Raw genomic sequence first — 23,772 nt, 5'->3', positions numbered from 1 at the left:
ATGCAGTGGAGCACACCTATAATCTGAGCACCCAGGAACTGAAGGCAGAAGGATCAGAAGTTCAAGGTCACTCTCAGCTTACACAGCAAGTTTGAGTCTGGCTTGGGCTAGATGAGACCCATTTTTAAAAAAGTCAGTTATGGCACATGCCTTTAATCCCAGCACACAGGAGACAGATGCAGGTGGATCACCGTGAGTGTGAAGCCAGCCTGGTCTACTTGGTGAATTCCAGGCCAGCCCAAGATACACAGCGAGACTCTGTCTCAAAAACAAAATAACAGGGGCTGGAGAGATGGCTCAACGATTAAGAACACTTAAGAACAGAGGTCCTGAGTTCAATTCCCAGCAACCACATGGTGGCTCACAACCATCTGTAATGAGATCTGGTGCCCTCTTCTGGCCTGCACGTATATATGCAGATAGAACACTGTATATATAATAAATAAATAAATCTTAAAAACAACAACAACAGCCAGAAGCCATCCTAAAATCTACTGTATGATCCAATGTTTTGTGCTATTAATATACAACCAAGGAAAATTATTGTTGGTGGATTTCCAACTAGATGAACACATTTTAGTGGTCACTATTGAGTCTTCCAGTTTCTGAGGCAGAATCTCGTAAGACTGGCTGGACTTTACAGCCCTCACTAGCCATTTCAGTAAAGCTCAGAGTTCCTTCTCCTACAGATCCAGCCAAGCAGAACGTGTTGAGGCATGCATGCCAAAGAAGCCAGCACACAGTAGGTGCTCTCAAAGTATTGGTGGACTATTAGCTTGAGTTTCCCTTCCTGGTTACACTTGAAGCAAATAATACCAAACCCTCTTCTCCAGCTCCCTCAGCTTGTCAGAACGCTGCTCTTCACCATGTCCTCATTTGTCGACAGAAGACGGTTCCCTTCCAGCCCGTCACCTCTAAATGCATTCCCTATGGACTCAACACCAGGCAAATTTGTACACAGTATTTATTCAATGATGTTCTGTACTTAGTAATCACATGGCTCTCTACCTGCAATCACAGTTCTCCACCGTGGATTGTGAGGGTCACGGGACTGGCCAGCTAGCTGTGATATACAACAACGAACATGGGGTCACAATGAAAGAGCTTTGAGATGTTTATGAACAGAAAGATGAGGATGACGACATTGTGGGTCCTGAGTGAGGGCCCAGACAGGCTGCCCAACCCACAGAACCCGAGGCCTGAGCAAGGCCTCAGAGGGTCCATCTAAGGGAGAATCTAAGGCACTGTAGTGAAGGACATGATTGGCCCACCAAGTGTGGTCTCCTGGTCTCATGGCAGGTGCTTGCCTGGAACCAGTGCAATACGCATTCCATTTAGGTTTTACTGAACCTCTGCAAGCAGCATTCCCTAATGAAAATGAAGACAAGGCCATTCTTGGAAAAGTGTGCCCCAGAAGACACTCTCTGTCACAAGACCAACCAGGTCCCTTTCTAAGGTCCCTGAGAATAGCAGCCTGGGAGCAACTAAGACTTTCAAAGGCTGACAAGGCACAGAGTGGATGGATGAAAAGATAACAATACATGGAAAAAACTTTGGCTTATAAAACTCCAACCCGAGGCAGGGGCAAGTGTCAACCAACATGCAGAAGCAGATATGAGTGCAGCAGAGATGATCTCAGAAGTTGTCAGCATCCCCCACACTGCCCAAATCCCAAGCCCAGCTCTCCCTCCTCCCCCAGCACCCCAATAGCACGCACACGCACACACATGATCTACAGACAGAGGTTGGCGATCAAGGCCTGACATCAGGAGAGAACCCTTGGCACTCTGCACTGTATCACAATGAGTCCCGACCAGACTGGGAAAGGAACGCTGGCCTAAGCTTGACTGAAGAGTCTCAGTTGAGAAGGTCAGCGGTTCTCAAGACAGCCAGGTCTGGAAAGTCTTTTACTTCTCCTACTTCGCTGAATGGCTGCCCACCCTGGTTGAAAGTCAGCTTATACCGCAACCGGATGGGTTCCTGGGACAGAAGAGAGGCTAAGATGTTAGAGATTCAAGCCCACGGTAAAAGCCTCCACCCAACCTAGGAGTCTCCAAGGAACAGCTTACAGCTCTTCTATTTTATTTTTTTGAGACAGGCTGTATGTCTCAAATGTAGCCTTGGCTGGCCTGGAACTCACTGTATAGATCAGGCCTGCCTCTGCCTCTAGAGTGCTGGGACCACAGATGTATACCACCACACACTCGGTTTATTTACATAATTCCCTCAAATGAAGTCTTCAAGTAACGGGATGGCCTGGCTACCCCGGCTTAGTCTCTTTGAAGCTACAAACACAAAGGGAGTCAGGCATGAACCCTGGAAGTCCCGCCCACTTCTGCAGTCCCAAAGGAAAATTCAGAGACCCACAGGAAGACAGGATGCTTCCTCCAGAGGAGTCTAGGCATGAGTTCACATGTCTGTCCCTTGCTTCCCAGCTGTGACAGCCCTTACAGATCTTCTATCAAGCCCCAAAGCAAAGCAGGCCCCAATAAGGGCTGTTCCACCCCCAAACTCAACCTGGACCCACTCAGACTTGACAACAAACCTCAATGTACTACTCAGGGCCCTATTTCCCTGCTACCAAAGGCCCAGGAACATACTTTGTGTGGGTTGTCAAGCAGCAGCATCTGCGATATCACGGCTGGAGGCATCAAAGGACTGAATGCTGGGAGCTTGGAACTGGATGCCGGCTGCAGCTTCACTCGCATTGACTATGGGTGGAAGACACAACCCGTTAATCCAGAAAGCCACAGCATCAGCAAGAGCACTCAGGCCAACAGTAACTTCCCCTCCCTCAAGACCCTCAGGGTTCCACACAGACATTTCTTATGAGGGGATATAGGATCTGAAAAAGCCTTTCCTCTGCCCACAGGAATGTATCTGAAGGCGTGTGGTCAGCAGTTGGCATCTCAGATGAAGCATAAACACTAGAGAGAATCTTGGGCTGAGTTCTCAATCTGCCTCTTATGCGCTCTGTGTTCTTGGGTACAACACTTAGTTCTGAGCCTTGCCGTCACAGCGTTTAAAGCAGCGACAGGCTACCACATCGATGAGAGCACATACATATCCATTTCCATCTTTTCTTGCTTGCTTTATAGCCTAAGTCAAAAAAAGAGGGCCATGCAACCCTGGATGCTAGTGGCCAGGTTCATGCTTTATAAGGTCCAGAAGAACCCAAGAAGAAAATAGAGCCAACTCTCTTCATCTAGGTGAGATGTGGTGGCACATGCCTATACACCCAGCACTCAGGAGGTAGAGGCAGGAAGAAGGTGAGTTTAAGGCCACATTTGGCTAAAAGCAAGTTCTAGGCCAGCTTGACCTGCACAGTGTGACTCTGTATGAAAAAACGAAACACATCAGGGCATGGTGGTCCACACCTTTAATCCCAGCACCTGGGAGACAGAGGCAGGCGGATCTTTTGACTTGGGGGCCAGACTGGTCTACATAATGAGTTCTAGGCCAGCCTGAGCTACACAGTGAGACTTGTCTCAAAAACAAAACAAAACATAACAAAGCAAAACCCCCCAAAAAGATTTTGTTTTGTGTTTTGTTTTTTGAGACAGGGTTTCTATGTGTAGTCTTGGCTGTCTTGGAACTTGCTCTACAGGCCAGGTTGGCCTTGAACTCACAGAGATTCACCTGCCTCTGCCCTCCAACCAAGTGCTAGAATTAAAGGTGTGCGCCACCACCTGGCAGTATTCTTAAGGAATTAACTAAAAAACTTGTCTGGATAGATCCTTATTTGAAGTCAAATATATAGGAATACCCAGCTGAGTAAGCCATTGAAATCCCCATTTTACGTTTAGCCAGTCTGAGAGAAGAGCCTGTCCCTCTATCTAACTAATAATGTCTCAGCAAGTGTTCAGAAACAAGTCACTAGTGAAAAGGTCAAAGCTGGCCAGCAGATGACTCACCTTTGGGACAGCCACCTGAAACATGATGTCCCAGACAGGCTGGGTAGCAGTGCTCATCATGGTCAACAGCAACACCTGCACATCCGGGTGGCCGGGGGCCCCAGTCTGGGAGAAGTGCAGCAGAATTCTGAAGCCATTCCGGTCATACACGATGATGGGAGGCAGGCTGCCTGGTAGACAGGGACCCCCCAAGGTCAGCACTCACACTTGATACCATCCCTGCTGCCTCCCATCTCCCTTCCATCTGCACCACGTATCCCAAATCCTCATGGACTCCTCCAATCCAAATGGTCTCTTACCACCACCCACCCGTTCTCATCAAGATACCCGGCTTAAAAAGGAATCTTTTTTTTTTTCATTGAACTCGATCACAAAGTATGTAGGAACACTATAGAAAGCACGAAATCACAAAGAATGAAATTCAAAACCAACCAAAAAACTCAGCAAATAGAATAAGCCAGTTGTGGTGGGCCACACTTTTTAACCCCACACCTGCCTCTGGCCAGCTGGTGATGCTGAATGTTATCTTTCTGCTTTGATTTTTCTATACTTCTGTATACGGAGTATGTTATTTTTTTACACACACACACCCTTTTAAACTTTTTATTATAATTATTTTATATTTATGAAGTTACAAAAGCAAACCAAATGATTCTCATAAACATTACCCACCTTCCTCAAATGTTAATACCTTATATAATTGTGGGATAATTATCACAACCAAGAAATTAACACTGGACATGCAATGCTGTTCCAATCAAAGCTTAACAACACAAATGTGCAGAGTGCCTGTTATCAGCAAGTACATTTAAACAACTCTGCCTGGCTGCCAGTCCCCTGCACGCCAACTTCCCCACACCTTGTCCCCATACAGGACTCTGGGCTGTTGAAGAGCAGAGTCCCCGATGCTCAGGACTGTTTTCTGCTGCACATACTACCATGCATATCACAGCGTGCAGCCTTAGCTGGCAGAGCCTCTGGTTTCCTTTCCCCTGTAACTGAGGCAAGACCCACTTTTCAGACTTGAGGATCCACAGAGAAGCATCATCATTAGCCAAATCCTTCCTTTCCTTCAATTTCCACCTTTTTTTCAGTCACTTCCAGTCACATTAAACCTTCCCTCCTTGAATTCCAGATGAACAAACATCATGTCCCTAATAGATTTCAACCTCCTCATTAAACTCTACCTGCCAATACCCTTCACAGTTGACATCCTAAGACAGAGAAGCCTAAGAAAAACATCAGCTCAAAAGGCTGAAAAGCTCTCCTCAGCTCTCCCCAGCCTCATACCCAACTCCCCCAGTTTAAGGACCGTGCCTATGAGCGTGGAGTGGTTTGCTGTTGTTCAGGATCCAACAAAGAAGGGGAACAAACTACTTACTGGGTTTCACAGACTCCAAAGGGACAAACACTTGAGCCAGAGGTGTATTCTGTGAGGCTGGGGAAGAAGCCAATGGTCCAGCCTCCCAGGACCAACCTGGAGAGTCCTTGGTACCTGGTGGCACTTCCTTGGGGATGCTTTTTTGTGGAACATAATTCCTACAAAGAAATAAAAATGATCATTGACTAACAAAAACTAGAAAACTTCGGGAATCTGTTATCGTTGTTTGTTTGTTTTCTGAATAACAAGAAAACAGGTATGCATGCAAAGGTGTCCATTCCCATGAGAGGAAAATGATTAAATCTAGCCGTGTAAACCGTAATGTAACTGTTAAAGAGAATGAGGCACATTTATACGTGCACCCACATGGCAGCTCACAACTGTCAGTTCCAGGGGATCGGGCATCCTGACACAGACATCTATACAGGCAAAACACCAATGCACATACAATAAAAATAAACACATTTTTAAAAATGTCTCAAAGATGTAACATGACATGAAAAAGGATCTGTGAGGACTGTGAGAAGGCTCGGAGAGTGAGGCAGTTGCGGCCAAGCCTGATGACCTGCAGCTGGCCCCACACTATGCACAAAACTGACTCCAAGGTGTCCTTTAACCTCCACATGTATGCTGTGGTGCCCAAAACACTAAATCAATGTAATTAAAACAATTTTAAGGAGCTGAAAAGATGGTTCAGTGGTCCAAAGTGCTGCTCTTACAGAGGACATGAGTTTCCCAGCAGCTCACAGCTACCTGTAATTCCAGCAGGGGATTTGATGCCCTCTTTTGGAACCAGAATACAAACACCTTCTTTTCTTAAAAAAAAAAAAAGTGGGACTGGGCATAGTAGTACACAGCACCCAGGAAGCAGAAATAGATAGATGTCAGTAAACTCAAAGACAGCCAGGGCTACACAGTGAGACCCAGGGAGTGGGGAGGGGTGTGCTAGAGAGACGAATCGTAATCAAGAACACATACCAAGGACCTATATTTGGTTCCCAGTACCCACATCAGGCAGAACCCAACCACTTGTAACTCTAGCTTCAGGCGGCCCAACACCTCCAAGGGAATTCGAATGCATGTGGCATATATATACACAGAAACACACATATAAATAAAAATAAATCTTAAAAAAGAGAAAGAAGGGCTGGAGAGGTGGCTCAGAGGTTAAGAGCACTGCTTGCTCTTCCAAAGGTCCTGAGTTCAATTCCCAGCAACCACATGGTGGCTCACAACCATCTGTAATGAGATCTGGTGTCCTCTTCTGGCCTGCAGGGATACGTGCAGACAGAACGCTGTATACATAATAAATAAATCTTTTTTTAAAAAAAAAAGAGAGGCCAGGCGGTGGTGGCGCACGCCTTTAATCCCAGCACTTGGGAGGCAGAGCCAGGTGGATCTCTGTGAGTTCGAGGCCAGCCTGGTCTCCAAAAGCGAGTTCCAGGAAAGGCGCAAAGCTACACAGAGAAACCCTGTCTCAAAAAACCAAAAAAAAAAAAAAAAAAGAGAGAGAGAGAGAGAGAAAGAAAAGTCATGTTGGAAGACAGCTTCATAAAAATAAGCTACGATAATGCACTATCACATGTACAGCAAAAGCAAAGGCATGTATGATGTATGTACCTGTCATCATAGCACTCAACAGACTGAGGAAGGGTGATTCCCAGGCTAGCCTACTATAGTGAGACTTACCTGGGGGTGGGGGCGGGGGCGGGGGCGGGGGAAGCTCCAGCAAAGAAAGAACTGGAGTCAGGGGCCAAAATAAATCCTCTTTGAAAAGAAGAAAAAAGAACCGTCTACCGGTTTTTTTCAGGGAATGGTATTTAGGACCTATTGTTACTTTTCTAGTTTTGTTTAATTTCAAACATAGCAGTCAGGAAAGAGAAACAAGTATCAAAATTATCAGTCAGCCAGCCATAGAACACACGGGACAAGGCTATAATCACAGAACTTGGGAGGCAGAGGTTCAGGAGTTCAAGGTCATCCTTGGCTCCTAACTGGGTTGAAGCCAGTCTAGACATAAGACTGTCTCATAAAACAAGAACAGGCCAGCGAGATGGCTCCGCGCAGATAAAGATACTTGCTGCAAAAACCTGGAGAGCTAGGTTCACTCTCTGGAACCCACAGAAAGGCGAGAAAGAACCACCTCGCAAAACTGCCCTCTGACTCTGCGTGCTCACCCTGGCATGCGTGTCCCTGTACATGCCCACCAGGCACCTACTCTCACAAATTAAAAAGATACAATAAACAAAAATGTCTGTGGTCGTCGTTGTCGATTTCTTTCTGGAGCTGTCCGAGTGAGGATGGGGTAAGGCAGCAGAGGGGAGCCGCACCCTGCACTTGCAATACAAAGAGCATGCGTGCCCTTCAGCAGGAGAAGCTACTGGCCCCGAACACTCACAGTGGTCCTGGAGACGGCTGTGGTGAGAGGAAATCCAGCAGGTTCCGTTCTGCAGAAAGGCTCTGGACCGCGCCCCCCAGGAGAGTGATGGCAGCAGGCTGCTTCTGATCTTTACAGCAACTTGGAATGACAACCTGCCAAACCAAGAACGACGGCTAAAACAATCTCTTTCATGGCAGGGTCAGAAAGAAAGGGCAGAACAGAAGACTCCTCCTGCACAGACCTTCAGGAAGCAGGAGCCAGGACAACGATAGGGTTAGTTAGGGCCAGGGAGAGAAAGACTTTTGGCCTGCCAGGGAGATGGGAAGTAAAGCCAACAGGGGAGATGAAGTGCTCTGGAGCCAACCCCACAGGATGATGGGAGGAGCCCAAAGAGTGGTGCAGTGGTGACCGCTCTCCTGAAGGCAGAACTGTGTGTGGCCAGGGTGGAAGTGAGCAGCCCTCCCCGGAACTCCCCACCGAGGAAGAACTTTCTTACCTTGTTGCTGGTGGGAATATCATTGAGCCCTGTGAGAAAGGAGTAGAGTGAGATACGTCACCACAACACTGCCTCACAGACGATGGGGCTGGATAGCGTGCCCACCCTTCCAGGACATCTAGAAAGCCTAGACAAGGAACCTGCCCAAAGCCAATCCACCCACCCAAAGAGATGTTTCAACTCTGGCCTGGTGTGCCAGAGGCCTCCCCACAGCAGGCCCATGCTGCTTGAAGGAAACAACCTACCCATCCCTCTACGCAGTGTCATTCTGCGCCTGTGTGACCGACCTCTCTTACCTAAGGCTGCCAGGTCCTGATGAAGCAACGATGGCGTCTCGAGGTCAATGAGGGGGCAGTTCTTCCCGCAGGCTACTTGCTTTGGAAAGACTAGTACACAGATGGGGTTAAAAGACTCAAACATGGCCAGTCGGTGGTGGCACACACCTTTAATCCCAGCACCCAGGAGGCAGAGGGGAGGAACTCTGAGTTCGAGGACAATGGGGCCAAATATATATATATATATATACAAAAACAAAAAACCTGTCTCGAAGAAAAACAAAAGAAAGAAAGACTCCATTTAAATGTCTCCATTTAAATCCTACTGGTGTCCTCTTGGAAGACATCCTGCCTCTCACCAACCAACTTCTGCCTCAGCTGGGTGCTGGGAAGCAGCTTGCCATAGAAGCCAAAGGAGTCAGTCCTCCAGGCACTGAGGTCCTCCTATTCCCTTGGCCCCTCTCATCCCCCAGGGCAGCAGCTTAGGCTCCTTCTTTAGTTTAGACACCTTTGCAGTTTCTAGTCAAATTCATCTACAGTACTCAGAGACACTCAGGCCCAGCTCCAAGCAATCCTGACTGAGAAGGTACAGGTCAGAGACTGAACAGCATGCAATTAAAAAAAATTTTTTTTGAGCAGTGCTGAGATGTAATCTTGGGCCTTGTGAATGCTAGGCAAACCCCTACTACTGAACCACTAACCATTTCCTTAGTCTCAAGCTCCAGGAGCACTGGAGAGAGATCAAAACCTGGGACAACACAGCCATCTCCTTGCATGTGCAGCCACGGTAGGGCTCTAACCGGGCAGGCTGTGTGATGGCTCCTGGGGCGCAGGCCTGTGACCTGCAGCCTATTTCTACAGAAAAGGGGACAGAAGCAAGCTCTCTCGTTCTTGTGACTTGCACACTGCCCTAAGGCAGAGGCTCAGTCTTAGCACACACCTCTGGTGACAGGAATGTCTCCCACGGCACCGGTCGCTGGGTTCCCAGCATTGACTCGACCCTCCACCACCTGTTTGTACAGCAGAACCCCCTGAGTGAGAAGGTCATTTGCTTGAAGAATCTCCGCTGAGGAAAGAGCAGATTTAGAAGTCCTCAGTGTAGCAGCCACCATCTATCTTTTCTTAGTCACTCCGTGTGGCTCTACCAGGCTTGGCACACCCAGGACCCCTGACCTTTATCATGTGACCGGGTTCTACACGGTTCATCACTTAGGTTTAGCTCTGTTTCCAGTTATCCAAACACTAGCAGCAGTTAACACTCCAAACGCTGTTCTTTTAGTGAGGATTTTTTTTTTTAAAGACAAATTAATGTAGATGTCACTATTTAAAAAATTCCTTGCTACCTGATTCAATTATTGAAAGATTTTTCATATCTGGAGAATAGATACATGAATCAGCTTTGTAGCCTATACATTTTACCAGTCTGGAAATAAAGATCTGGTATTCCCACTGAAAATTTGACATCCTAACTGAAGCATACTTAATAACAAATAACCACACCTGGCCATTATATGCTCTTAAGTCTCTCAATTACACCCGAATTTGACAAAGCTCCTGAGTTATCTGTCAACTGCAATCTAAGTAACAGAAAAACATCACCACAGGAGGATACAGCCAGCAAAACATATTCAGAGAACCTTACAAGTCAAGGAACCTGTGTTTCATAGAAGGAGGAGGAAGAGGAAGATGGGGAAAGAAACAAAGGAGGAGGAAGAGAAGGAAAAGAAGGAGAAGGAGGAGAAAGAGAAGGAAAAGGAAGAGGAAGAGAAGGAAAAGAAAGAGGAGAAGGAGAAAAAGGAGAAGAAGAAAGGAAGGCAGGACATCGTTTCCTGGTCTTCCATGGGAAAGGTCACACAATGTCTCTCATAGATTTCTACTCTTTTCCTGGTTTCTGGCCCTCACATTTCTTGTTCAAGCCTGGAGTCTTCTGAAGTCAGATCTAAGCCCCCAGCCCACACCAAACTCAAAGCTATCTGTCTTGCTGCTGGCCTCGCAGCAGCATGGCCCGGAGGACCACATCTATTTTACTACACCCTGAAAAACAGAGCTGTTACCCAGGGCGTCGTCATCATCCGTGGTGTCACTTGCTAGGCGGAACAGGGTCGGCCGCAGCTTCTCACATCTTTCATACACAACCTAGGGAAACAGAGCCTTGTTTACACCCTCACACCCAGACCCCACCCAAGTCCTCATGTGTCTCCCTCAGCCGCCTCAGACTGCAGGCTTCTTCCTTAGGCTGTGTCAGATCCGTGACTACTGTTCTGTGGTAACGTGACAGTCAGAAAACTGTAGAAGTAGAAGGCCGGGGCTTGCCTCTCATGCATTAGAAGGTTGAGAACCACTGCTCTGAGCCCAAGTGTGGTGACTCACACCTTTAATCCCAGCATGCAGGAGGTAGGGGTGGGCGAGTAAGAGGCCAGCCTGACAGACACATCAAGTCCCAGGCCAGCCAGCCTGTCTCAAAAACAAACAAACAAAAACAAACACATCTTTGTAACTTCAGACAACTCAGTTAGGGAATGGGCAGAAGATTTGAGCACACGTTCTCTACAAGAGCAACACACGTGGATAAGGACAAGAAGGCATGTGAAACACGGGCCGGAGGAACGGAAGTCACATGGAGGTACACGCTACAGCCAGCACAGCTGCCACAAAGGAGGACAGGTGTCAGCAGATGTCGGCTGCATGTGCAGACCTAGAATCCTTGCAAGGTGCTGAGGAGGCTGTAAAATGATACAGCTACTTTAAAACCCAGGTCAGGCAGCTCACAATCTGTAACAGCAGCTCCAGGGAGTCCAACACTCTCTCCTGACCTCCGTGGGCACCCACACACGGCAGGCACCCACACACGACAGGCACCCACACACGACAGGCACAAACCACAAATCTTTAAAAAAAAAAAAAAAAAATTAAACTTGCTTCCTACAAACAGGCTTTTCTGCAGTGGGGGATGAAAGTGCTCTAAAATCAGATAGTGGTGATAAATACCATTACAATGTGCTAATTATCTCAAGGGTGTTGTTATCAAAAAGAACCACTGATCTGAGAGGAAATAAGAAAGAAGTGGAATTATCTGCTGCTGTTAGGACTGTGAAATAGTGCAAACACTTAGGAAAAGACTCTGGTAGCTTCGGAAAAAGTTAACTGTTCATTTACCCACACCTAGACATCGAGAGAAATGTAGGTGTACATTTACGCAAAATTCTGTACACTGTTCACACAGCAGGCTAATTTGTAATCATTATGGTCTGAAAACACCCAATTATTCATCAGCTGACGGCATGCATACATACTGTGGTGCATCCATGCAAAAGACATCACTTTGTATACTAAACTGAAAAACTGATTAAAACTAAGGCGGTAGACACTGCCATTCTACTTACAGAATAAAAGGTAAATAATATATCAGTGGCTAGTGAGAACGGAGGAAGGGAAGGATGGAAGAGAGGGATAACAAAGGAATAGAGGAGATTTGTCTCTCCTGACCATGATGGCAGCCATAGGAACGCACAGGTGCAGTGTATCATGCTTGTAACAACAGGTGCAGTCTTAGGTCACAGCTAGCGATTACCTGCAGGGACTCCTGGTCAGGCAGGGCCTGGCCTGCCTTTCGGTACATGCTCAGCATCTCCCGCAGCACCTTCACGTGACTCCGTACTTCCTCCACTGCACTGACTCGCTTGGAGATCTTCTCAGATTTTTCTTGTTCCTTTGAGGGAAACAAGGAGGACAGAAATAAGAGAAGTCACCTAGGTAACTCCTAAACACCGGAAAGAGAAAGGCACTGCATGCTGGGAGTTCAGGAAGTCATGAACACTAGTGAGTGGGGGTGCTACCCAGAATCCCTGCAGATGAAACACGGCCTGGTGACTGCTCAACTGTACATGCGGTCTCAATTCTTCTGGGGAAACGACTCCTGAACCTAACTCCATCGACACCAACATCTGTCACTAGGGCAGAAGTTCCCAAGTGCTTTGTGCCATGGACAAAAGAAGCTGGGAGACTTGACAAGGAGTCATGATGCTAGTCACCATCCTGCTGGTCCCATTCAGGATGAGGAGGACATCTCTTCTCCAAGCCAGATTTTCATCACACCCTTACACATATCCATATACACTATCCATCATAGCCTGTCAAATGCCAGGTCTTCTATAGCGTCAACTGCAAAAATGCCTACCTCCTTGACCAAATTCTTGATCAGCCGGTTTGCAGCCTGAAGATCTTCAGGGTGGTTGCTCTTGAGAAGTCTTGTCAAAAGCTGAAGAGCAAAAAGAGCAGGTGAAGCTGTAATTCTCCCCAGCCAAGTGGAAGCACAGCAACAGAAGAATTAGCAGGACTGTGGTCTACACGCTGTATGCAATATCCTTCCAAGTATACAGTGACACTGGAATATGGGTACTGGGACTACGAGAAAAACCAGTGGGTTTCTCATGGGGAAGATGGGAGGATTATATCCCCTAGAGGACATCTGGGGATATAATTTGTAATCATCATGGTCTGAAACCACCCAAATACTCATTGGTCAATGATATGCAACAGACTACCCATCACTTTGTATGCTAAAACCAAAAATTAAACAAAACTAAGGGGGTAGCCAGTGTCATTCTACTTATAAAATAAAAGGCAAACAAAACAGTAAGCCCCTGGCTTGTGGGAATGGGGGTAATGGAAGGAAGAGAAGGGAAACATTTTCAAATGTCACAACTAGAGAGAATATTACTTGCATATATAGCGGGTAGAAGCCAGGGATGTTGACGGATCCTTTGGGGTACAAAAAAAGGCTTCATAGCAGAGGATTAACTAACTCAGAAGGCCAAGAGTGGGCTAGACATGCACCGTAGTTACAGAGCACTTGTCTAGCATACACCCGGTCCTGGGTTCCATGCCCAGCACGGAACAGTGTGAGAAAAAAATATAAATAAATAAATGTTAGGAGTTCTGAGCATGACCTTGGTCACATGCTCAAGGATGGGATAGACTTTCACCAAAGACTTGTTTCCCATTTAATTCTACGCTGAGCAAAATGACCTGCACAGAGTCCCTCAGGGACTCTGGACAGTGTGATGGTGTCTTAGTTAGGGATACTACTGCTGTGATCAAACACCATGACCAAAGAAACTTGGGAGGAAAGGGTTTACTCAGCTTATGCTTCAACATCACAGTTCATCATCCAAGGAAGTCAGGACAGGACAGGAACTCAAACAGGGCAGGAATCTGTAGGCAGGAGCTGATACAGAGGCTAGGGAGGGTGCAGTTTACTGGTTTGCTCAATGCTTTTTTACAGGACCCAGGACCACCAGCCCAGGGATGGCACCACCTACAATGGGCTGGGCCCTCCCCCGTCAATCACTAAATTAAGAAAATGCCCTACGCTGGGCGGCAGTGGTACATGCCTTTAATCCCAGCACTCAGGAGGCTGAGCCAGGAGGATCTCTGTGAGTTCAAGGCCAGCCTGGTCTACAGAGTGAGATCCAGGACAGGCACCAAGGCTACACAGAGAAACCCTGTCTCGAAAAACAAAAGCAAAAACAAAACAAGAAAGAAAGAAGGAAGCAAGGGAGGGAGGGAGGGAGGGAGGGAGGGAGGAAGGAAGGAAAGAAAGAAAGAAAGAAAGAAAGAAAGAAAGAAAGAAAGAAAGAAAGAAAGAGAGAGAAAGAGAGAAAGAAAGAAAGAAAGAAAGAAAGAAAGAAAATGCACTACAAGCCCACATACAGACTGATCTTATGGAGGCATTTTCTTAATTGAGGTTCCCGCCCCAGATGACTTCAGCTTGTATAAAGTTGACATAAAACTATCCTACAGATGGTTAATCTCTGCCAGCTTTCCTGTACCGGAAGTCACCTAGGAGACACATCTTGGGCGAATCTTTGAGGACATGAACAGAGAAGTTTAACTGAGGAGGGGAAGAGACCCACCTGAGTGTAGGTAGTACCATGCCAAGGGATAGAGTCCCAGGCTGAACAAAAAGGGGAGAAGGAGAATTCCAGATGGGAACCAGCATTTCTCTCTCTCCGTTTCCCAAGCGCACACCTGCTGCCATGCACTCCCCCCCACCCCCCACCCCCCACCCCCGGAATGGGCTGCACCTTCAAACTGTGAGCCCAACAAAGCCCCCCTCTTCCCTCAAGGTGCTTTTGTTGGGTATTCAGTCACGGCAACGAGAACCGTATGAATACACAGGGCCAAGGAAGATGGTTTTCATCTTTCACGGTAGTCACACCACACTCCGCGACCCAGGGCTCCAGCAGGGGAGGAGCCACAGATAAATGCAAGTCCACCCAGGCCACTCTGCCAAAACTGACCAGAACACCGCTCAGGAGCCAAAGGAAGGAAGCTGGGCAGAACAGCACACTTGCAATCAGCAACTCAGAATACAAGGCACAGGATCAAGAGTTCAAGATCAGCTTCAGCTATATAAAACCTTGTCTCAAAAAAATAAATAAAAATAAAAAGAAAGGAACAAAACAAGCTGGGACTAGTGGCACACACCTGTAATCCAGCATTTGGGAGGTGAAGGTAGGAAGACGGAGAATTCAAACAGAGTCTAGACTACAGAGATACTGTTTCCAAAAAAACCCCAAAATGTACGGGGTAACGGAGCTAGAGAGATGGCTGAGTGGTTAAAAGCATTTACACATGAAATTAAAAATAAATCTTTTTAAAAAAATACACTACCCAGGCTTAGTGGCACACATCTTTAATCCCAGCATTTGGGAGGCAGAGGCAGGTGGATCGCTGTGAGTTTAAGGCCAGCCTGGTCTACATAGTGAGTTCCAGGACAGCCAGAGCTACAGAGTGAGACCCTGTCTCAAAAAAACAAAAAACACATAGTACAAAAAAAAAAAAAAAAAACAAAAAAAAAAACATAAAACAAACGCTACAAAGGGTACGGCTGAGAGGGAGCAGGTGGACAGCATGTGCCCATGGATGAACACATGCACAGAGCTTTCCAGACCCTGCTAACCAAACGGCATGGCTGACAAAAAGCAGTGTCCAGCTCGAGAGTTGCCTCAGCAGGTAAGAGCACTAACTGATCTTGCAGAGGATCTGGCTTGGATTCCAAGCACCCACATAATAGCTAGAAACCATTTGTAATTCCAGTCCCAGGGCAACAGAAGCCCTCTTCTGACCTTTATGGACACCAAGCATAAAAAAAAATTTAAAAAGAAACCCTATGACAAATGGCAACCTCGTGCAAAGGACCATCCGTGAGCCCTCAAGCCTCTCTAGGACCATCCGGGAGTCCTCAAGCCTAGTGCTTGGTTTAGCATTTGTCTTAGATAGGGTTTCTACTGTTGTGAAGAGACACCATGACCATGGCAACTCTTAAAAGGAAAACATTTAATTGGGGCTGGCTTACAGTTTAGAGGTTTAGTCCATTATCATCACGGTGGGACATGGCGGCATGCGGGCAGACACGGTGCTGGAGGGTTCTACATCTTTCAGAGGCAATAGGGAGTGGTCTGTCTCACTGGGCATGGCTTGAGCACATGTGAGACCTCAAAGCCCTCCTCCACAGTGACACACTTCCTCCAAGACCATACCCACTCCAACAAGGCCACACCTCCTATAATGCCACTCACTCTCTTTGGGGCCATTTTCTTTCAAACCATCGCAGCATTTAACTACCTGCCTCCCATCTGATGTGTGAGGACTACAAATCCTGAAGTTTCCAGGGAAAGGGCAATGGGCTGGGTCAAGCTTATGGGAACTAAAAAGCATCCATGCCAACATGAGTCCCTCTCCTTCCCATCTGCTGCTCCCCTTCCACGTTACTGAACCAGAGCCCTCAGCCCCAGGCTCTCCCACCCCGACAGGAATCCTTACACAGATAAAGGATGGCACATAGCATGGCATTTATTATGTGGCCCATCCACAGGAAAATCCAAACTTCCTGCTATCTCATGGCACAGAAGCCATTACTCTGCCCCACATACTCTCAGAGGACAGTCAGGCTCCACAAAAGTCCCAAGGCAGGGAGGGGATTTTACCTTTGACTTTTCCTCATCAGCATCAAAGATGGAGCTCTTTGGCCAGGGAGAAGGTGGGGGTAGGATTTTATCCATCGGTAGTTTAGGATCTTGCTTTATTATTCCTAAAATGTGAAATTCATGATTAAGACGTTGATACTGAAGGATAAAACCTACAAGTCCCTGATTCCTAACAACTCCATATCCTCTTAAGCAGCGAGTCAGGCATTAGCAGAACTAGAGGTCCCTGAGGATGGAGCCTGCCCTTCATAATTAGCTTTGGGTCCACCTCCCATTTCCCTGGTGACACTCTGCTGTTGTTACTTTTTTGTTTTGTTTTGTTTTTTCTCTAGCTGTCCTGGAACTCACTCTGTAGACCAGGCTGCTGTCAAACTCAGAGATCCACCTGCCTCTACCTCCCAAGTACTGGGATTAAATAAATGCATGTGCCACCACTACCTGGCTTTTTTTTTTTTTTTTAATAGCCTTTATCATGGGAGGAATACATACAATCCACAGCATACATGTAGAGACCAGAGGATAATTTATGGGAGTCGATCTCTCTACCATGTGGATTCCAGGAGTTGAACTCAAGCCATCAATCTTGGCGACAAGTGCACTCACCCATTGACCCATCTCACCAGCCCCAACACTTTAATTTTGAGGGAAAACAACCAAGCCAATCTGCCGCTGCTGCCCTCCTTAGAATGTGAAATGCCATGTGAAAGCAAGGGAGGTGGAGGTAGCAGGCTTTGCTGATGTCCATTGAAGGGAAGTCATCTACTCTCAGAAACAATGCCATTTTATATATCTGCCTCCTTTAACTCTTTTAACCTAATCACATAAATTCTGGTCAAAAGAATAGGACCTAGGGGCTGGAGAGATGGCTCAGCAGTTAAGAACACTGACTGCTCTTCTATAGGACCCTGGTTTAATTCCCAGGACCCACATGGCAGCTCATAACTGTCTATAACTCTGGTTCCAGGGGATCTGACACCCTTACACAGACATATGTGTAGGCAAAATGCCAATGCACATAAAATAAAACTAAATCAATTATTAAAAAAAAAAAAAGAATAGGCTCTAAGTCACACTAATGGCCCTGGTGGAGATAGGACATTTGAAACGGTCCAAAAGATTGTAAGATCACAAAGACACTCTATTGTTCTCTCCTTTAAAAGCTAATTCAAATGGATAACTGTCATCACCTAGATATGAAACTGCCTCTCAAAAAAGGTATAACTTCAAGAAACACGATACAGCTGAAGGCATGTTAGAACAATGGGAAGAATACGATTCTCTTAATAAGCTATGTACGTATGTACCCCAGAGAATCACTCTACATACCGATTCTCACTGCCAAGCTTGCCTGAGTTATAACTTGTTTGGTTTTAGGGTTTTATTTTTTGCATGTGTAAGGTATGTGAATGTTTACGTGTATGTGGGCACATTTGTGTGCATGTGTGTAGATGCCTGAAGCTGTTGTCCGCTCACTCAATACAGCTAGTCTAGCTAGACTGCTCGCCCAGGAAATACTGTCCTGAGTGCTAGGATTACAGGTAGTCACCATGCCTGTCCTTTTTCTATGTGAGTTCTGGGGATTTGAACTCTGGTCCTCAGACTTGCACAGCAAGTGCTTTATCTACAAGCTGTCTTCACAGCCCTGAGTTCTAACTTTTTTTTTTCCTTTGGTTTTTCAAAACAGGTTTCTCTGTGTAGCCCTGGCTGTACTGGAACTCACTCTGTAGACCAGGTTGGCCTCGAACTCACAGAGATCTGCCTACCTCTGCCTCCCGAGTGCTGGGATTAAAGACATGTGCCACCACTGCCCTGCCTAAGTTCTAACTTTAAAAGCCTTTGAGTATACTCTTAAAATCCAAAGGGAGAGATATTAGGTATTGTAATCAATCATTTTCCACCATATCCTCTCTTTTTTTCTTGTTTTTTTGAGACAGAGTTTCTCCATGTAACAGCCTTGGCAGTCCTAGAACTCACTCTGTAGACCAGGCTGGCCTCAAACTCACTGAGATCTGCCTGGGAATTGAACTCAGGACCTCTGGAAGAACAGCCAGTGCTCTCAACCTCTGAGCCATTTCTCCAGCCCCATTTCAAAAAAAAATTTTAAAGACTTATTTTTACTTTATGAACACTGATGTTCTGCCTGCATGAATGTCTGTGTGAGGGTGTTGGATCCCCTGGAACTGGAGTTACAGACAGTTGTGAGCTGCTATGTGAGTGCTGGGAATTGAACCAGGGTCCTCTGGAAGAACAGCCAGTGCTCTTAACCACTGAGCCATCTCTCCAGCCCTTTTGAAAATGTGTAGTGTAGTCTGGCCTTGAACTTCTGATCCTCCTGCCTCCACCTCCTCCAGCGAATCCTACTGGAGTGTGCCACCACACCCCGACCTTATTCTCTCAATACCGGGTCTGTACACAGTTGAGCTGTGCTGGCAGCCAGCAAGGCCTAGCCATTCTCCTCCCTCTCCCCGCCATAGGACTGAGCACATGCCAAGCCCAGACTTTTACCTGGGCGCCCAAGATTCAAACTCACATCCTCATGCTTGTACACAAGCAGTTACCTAGTAAGCCACCTTTCAGACGGCATCCTAAGGCCCTCACCCCTCTCCACTGCTGCAGGGCCTCCCTGCGGCTTCCTGGACTTGTAACTCAGAATATGGTTACTTTCTGTCTTCCTTTTTCCCATGTACCTCCTCCCTACAGATGCTGAGACTCATAGCTTGCCAATGACCCTTTTGTCTTTTTCTCTCAAACTCAATAAAAACTGTCTTCAGTGTCCCTTTGTGTCTATTTTATCTACAAGACTAAGAAGTCGTAAAATGGACCCTGATTCCCCAATAACAATTTCACTAAACGTCAACAGCCTTCAAACCCCGTGACATAGCTTACTGGTAGAAAGCTTGCCTAGCTTATACAAGTACTAAATAAAAATAGCCCACCTAAAATAAAATTCTTCTACAGACAGAAACAAACAACCACAAAACAGCACGTATACATGGTCTGATCGAGGCTTTCTATCACCTCAGGAACTCACAAACTGCCACAAAACCAGGCCAGAACCCAGTCCCAAGGCCTGTACTCTATACTATGCAGCTCCATGACTCCCCAGGGCCCAGAGATGACTGCAAGACCTCGGTCTGATGCAGCCCCCAAGAGGCTGAGTGCATACGGCAGGGGAAAACAGCGGGTGATGAGCCCAGTTCCTTCTTCCAAAGAGTCTGACATGAAAGGAAACCAAGAACCGGGCAGTGGTGGCGCACGCCTTTAATCCCAGCACTCGGGAGGCAGAGCCAGGCTGATCTCTGTGAGTTCAAGGCCAACCTGGTCTACCAAGTGAGTCCCAGGAAAGGCGCAAAGCTACACAGAGAAACCCTGTCTCGAAAAACCAAAAAAATTAAAATTAAAAAAATAAAAATAAAAAAGCAAAGCAAAACAAAGCAGGCCCAGTGTTGGCACTCGTCAGGTGAAGGCAGGAGGGTAAGGAGTGAGGTCTCCCTCAGCTACACAGTGAACTTCAGACCAGCCTAGGTTACAGGAGACCCTGTACCCAGAAACAAAACACCACAGTGAGGACAGGAGACGTGAACACTGAGATCAAACCTTGCTTCTTCAGCATCTGATAAGCATCTCGGATCTTCATGTCTTCTGGAAACCAGACTGTCCAGCTAAAGAGGATTTCAATAACTCTTCCTTTAACCTTTTCGGTGGCCCAGGCCCCTAGGTACTAAAGTAAACAGGAGAATTAATTAGAGAGCTGGGAGGGACTTCAGCTAGCTGGCCAGCACTTCCCCTAGAGAGATGCTGCTGAAGTCCAGACGTGAGCTGGACTGGAAATGAGACCCACCCGGAGGACAAATTCCCTGGCAGCAGACCCCAAAGCCTCTTCTGGATTCAAGACAATCCAATCTCCACTATTAATAACAAAGCTCATCATGGACCTGAGCACTGTGGTTCATTCCTATAGTCCCAGCGCTGGGAGACCAAAGCAGGAGAATTGCCACAATTTTGAAGGCAGCCTGAGCTACATGGTAAAATCCTGTCTTAAAAAAATAAACATAAGACAGACAGTGGTGGTGCATGCCTTTTAATCCCAGCACTCAGGAGGCAGAGGCAGGCGGATCTCTGAGTTTGAGGCCAGCCTGGGCTACAGAGTGAGTTCCAGGACAGCTAGAGCTACACAGAGAAACCCTGTCTTGAAAAAAAAAAAAAAAAAAAGTAATACAAAATAAGCATAATAACAAACCACAACAATAAAAACTCCAGAACCAAAGTGCTAGAAGGGTATGCAGGCCTTTTCCCCACACCAGGCTCTCCCCATGGGTCATTCCCATTTATATTATACAATGATTTCCTGTCTCTTGTGGGGGCTCTAATGAATTATGGGACCTGGAGGGAGTCTTAAAAGCCCCTGACTGGCATTGTGCAATGTTTAGTACCTTGAAGACATTCAAAGCTAGTGATCGGCTCTTGAAACACATAGTGTAGGTAGGACTAAGCCCTTTATAAGAATGTTTAAAACCAGACAGAGGTCAGGAGTAGGGGCTTATACCTTTAATCCTAGCATTGATTTTGAAGCTAGCCTGGTCAAGGACAGCCAGAGCTATAGAGAGAGACCCTGTCTCAAAACAAAACAAAGACCAGATGGGTCAGAACTCAACTAAACTGTAGGATGCACACAGGTCCCAGAGAACCGTGGCTGGTTCCTGTTGTGGGATATCTGTACACTGTGAAGATGTATTGCTGTGACTGATGTAATAAAAAAAACTGAACGACCAATAGCTAGGCAGGAGAGATAGGCGGGACTTCTGGGCAGAGAGAGATCTCTGGGAAAAAGAAAAGACGGGAGTCACCAGTCAGACACGGAAGAAGCAGGATGGGCAGTACAGAGTAAAGGTAACAACTGAGCCACGTAAAAGAACACAGATTAAGGTGGGGGAGGAAGGACCGGGAAGGGGGCAGGGCGGACGAGAATTTAAAAAAAAAAAAAAAGAAGAATGTAGATTAAAAGATATAGGTTAATTTAAGTTATAAGAACTAGTTAGGAACAAGCCTAAGCTAAGGCCGAGCTTTCATAATTCATAGTAAGTCTCCATGTTGTTATTTGTGAGCTGGTGGCCCAAAGAAAACTCTGTCTACAGGTTCTATACAGGAAAGAACTCATATGCACTCAGTGGCAGGTGGGTGACATAGCTTAATACAAGTGCCAGGAATAAAGTGCAGGGACAAGGTAAGAGGCGATGTGAAATAGTCACACCTGCTTATCACTCCATTATCACTGCCAGGAAACCTGGGCCTCACGCTACAGTCTCTCACCTCCTGTAGGCCTTACAGCTCACAAATAGATGATGCCATTTTGGGGTTTTTGATTTTTGGAGGGTTTTTTGTTTGTTTGTTTTGTTTTTCAAGATAGGATTTCTCTGTGTAGCCCTGGCTGTCCTGGAACTCACTATGTAGACCAGGCTGGCCTCGAACTCACAGAGATCTGCCTGCCTGTCTTCCCTGAGTGTTGGGATTAAAGGCCTGCCCCGCTACTGCCCTGCTAGGTAATGCCATTTTCAAGGAAAAACAGAAATGCTAACACTGGAGGGACAGAGACTAGCTCTGAACCTGACTGCCCTCCAAATGTTGGCAGGGAGACAGCTTTGGCGTGAAGGGCTCTGCTCCCGACACACAGGCAGGTTCTGTCCGAGACCAGGCCAGCCTTTCATCTGCAGGGTGACAAAGTCTGAAAGTGGGGTACAGGTACAACATAATGAGCATGCCAAGCCCACGTACTCACCTTTGGGGACAATATTTTGATCAACTCGTTCAGGAAGCGGAACTTGGCCACCTCATTGTGGAACTTCTCCCCGCAGTAGTTCATGCACATCTCCAGGACCTGCAGACAAGATCCCCATAAGGGAAAGCCAGCCCCACAGGCTCGCCTTGAAGCACCACAGCAGGCTGACCTCAAGGCTTACAGAGCTCAGCTGCTGAAGTGTAGAACCAGAGCTACCTCTCTCTCAAGTCCTTTCTTAAGACCCCCAGCCTTTAGGAGAAAGCAAACACCTTCTGATGAAGAAAACTTGGCTGGGCTGAGGCTCGGCTGGTAGCCTTTGCTAGCATGCTTTCAGCTCTCAGTTCCAGTCCCAGCAGCACAACTGAGTAAGCACACCTGTAATCCCAGCACTTGGGAAGCAGGCAGGAGGATAAGTTTTTGAAATTCACCCTTAGCTACATTGCCGAGTTCAAAGCCAGTCTAGACTACATGAGTTCCTGTACCAAACAGACAAACAAACAAAACCCAAAACAGCCTGGTCTACAGAGCAAGTTCCAGGACAGCCAGAGCTACACAGACAAACTCTATTTCGGGAGGGAAAAAAAATGATGGGGCTGGAGAAATGGCTCAGCGGTTAAGAATACTGGCTGCTCCTCTAGAGGACCCAGGTTCAATTCCCAGCACCCACATGGCAGCTTATAACTGTCTATAATTCCAGGTTCAGGGAATTCATGGCACCAGGCATGCATATGGTGCACATATCTGTGCATGCAGGCAAAATACCCATGGGGGGTGGGGTGGAGAGATGGCTCAGAGGTTAAGAGCACTGCTTGTTCTTCCAAGGGTCCTGAGTTCAATTCCCAGCAAACACATGGTGGCTCACAACCATCTGTAATGAGATCTGGTGCCCTCTTCTGGCTTGCAGGGATATGTGCAGACAGAACACTGTATACATAATAAATAAATAGATCTTTAAAAAAAAAAAAAAAAAAAAAAAAAAAAAAAAAAAAAAAAAAGAACACTAGCTGCCCTAACAAAAGACCTGAGTTCCATTCCCAGTTCAATTCCCAGCATCCATATGGTGCTGTATACTGTCTGTAACTCCAGTTCTAGGAGATCTGACACCCTCTTCTGGCCTTCCCAGGCACCAGGCACATGTGTGACGCATGTGATGTACAAACATACATGAAAGTAGACAAAACACTGATACACATAAATATTTTAAAATGCCAAAACCAAACCATGGCCACGTGTGGTGACACACATCTTTAATCCCAGCAGAAGCAGGTGGATCTCTGAGTTCAAGGCCAGCCTGGTCTACCCAGCCAGTTCCAGGCCAGGAAGGGCTACACAGTGAGATTCTGTCTTAAAACAACAATGTCCTATGTTAAAAAGTGCCATGTCAGTATCCAGAAGTTCAGTGGGATGTTTAGATGACTCTTTGGGCAAGGAAAACTGGCCTCCAGGTCTCCCCGTGCCCAGGGGTAGAAACCTGGCTCACAGTGCCTAAGAACTGCTTGCTCCACTACCCTTGGCTTCCAAAGGCAAGCTAGGACTGCATTCCTGAGCCCAGACTAGTT

At 46.7% G+C, this 23,772-nt stretch overlaps 1 protein-coding gene across 1 annotated transcript in view; it reads right to left on the bottom strand.

Annotated features, from left to right (window-relative positions):
• Positions 1 to 947: 947 nt before the first annotated feature.
• The window catches only part of Gga2 (golgi associated, gamma adaptin ear containing, ARF binding protein 2), a 33,751-nt gene continuing 10,926 nt past the window's right edge, over positions 948 to 23,772 (bottom strand). Inside the window, exons 4-17 of the mRNA XM_028867854.2 lie at positions 22,214 to 22,312; positions 20,035 to 20,158; positions 16,438 to 16,541; positions 12,624 to 12,704; positions 12,018 to 12,155; positions 10,501 to 10,582; positions 9,387 to 9,512; positions 8,468 to 8,557; positions 8,172 to 8,200; positions 7,694 to 7,827; positions 5,296 to 5,453; positions 3,915 to 4,084; positions 2,601 to 2,711; positions 948 to 1,980 (exon numbers count right to left, since the gene is read on the bottom strand). Of these exons, the coding sequence (XP_028723687.1) occupies positions 1,858 to 1,980; positions 2,601 to 2,711; positions 3,915 to 4,084; positions 5,296 to 5,453; positions 7,694 to 7,827; positions 8,172 to 8,200; positions 8,468 to 8,557; positions 9,387 to 9,512; positions 10,501 to 10,582; positions 12,018 to 12,155; positions 12,624 to 12,704; positions 16,438 to 16,541; positions 20,035 to 20,158; positions 22,214 to 22,312 (1,569 nt within the window). The 3' untranslated portion in view covers positions 948 to 1,857. The remainder of the gene's footprint in view (positions 1,981 to 2,600; positions 2,712 to 3,914; positions 4,085 to 5,295; positions 5,454 to 7,693; positions 7,828 to 8,171; positions 8,201 to 8,467; positions 8,558 to 9,386; positions 9,513 to 10,500; positions 10,583 to 12,017; positions 12,156 to 12,623; positions 12,705 to 16,437; positions 16,542 to 20,034; positions 20,159 to 22,213; positions 22,313 to 23,772) is intronic.

Source organism: Peromyscus leucopus, chromosome 1 (genome assembly GCF_004664715.2).
Source record: "Peromyscus leucopus breed LL Stock chromosome 1, UCI_PerLeu_2.1, whole genome shotgun sequence".
Classification (NCBI taxonomy): Eukaryota; Metazoa; Chordata; class Mammalia; order Rodentia; family Cricetidae; genus Peromyscus; species Peromyscus leucopus.
Note: the sequence above shows the minus strand (reverse complement) of the source record. Positions and strands in the feature narration are given on the sequence as shown.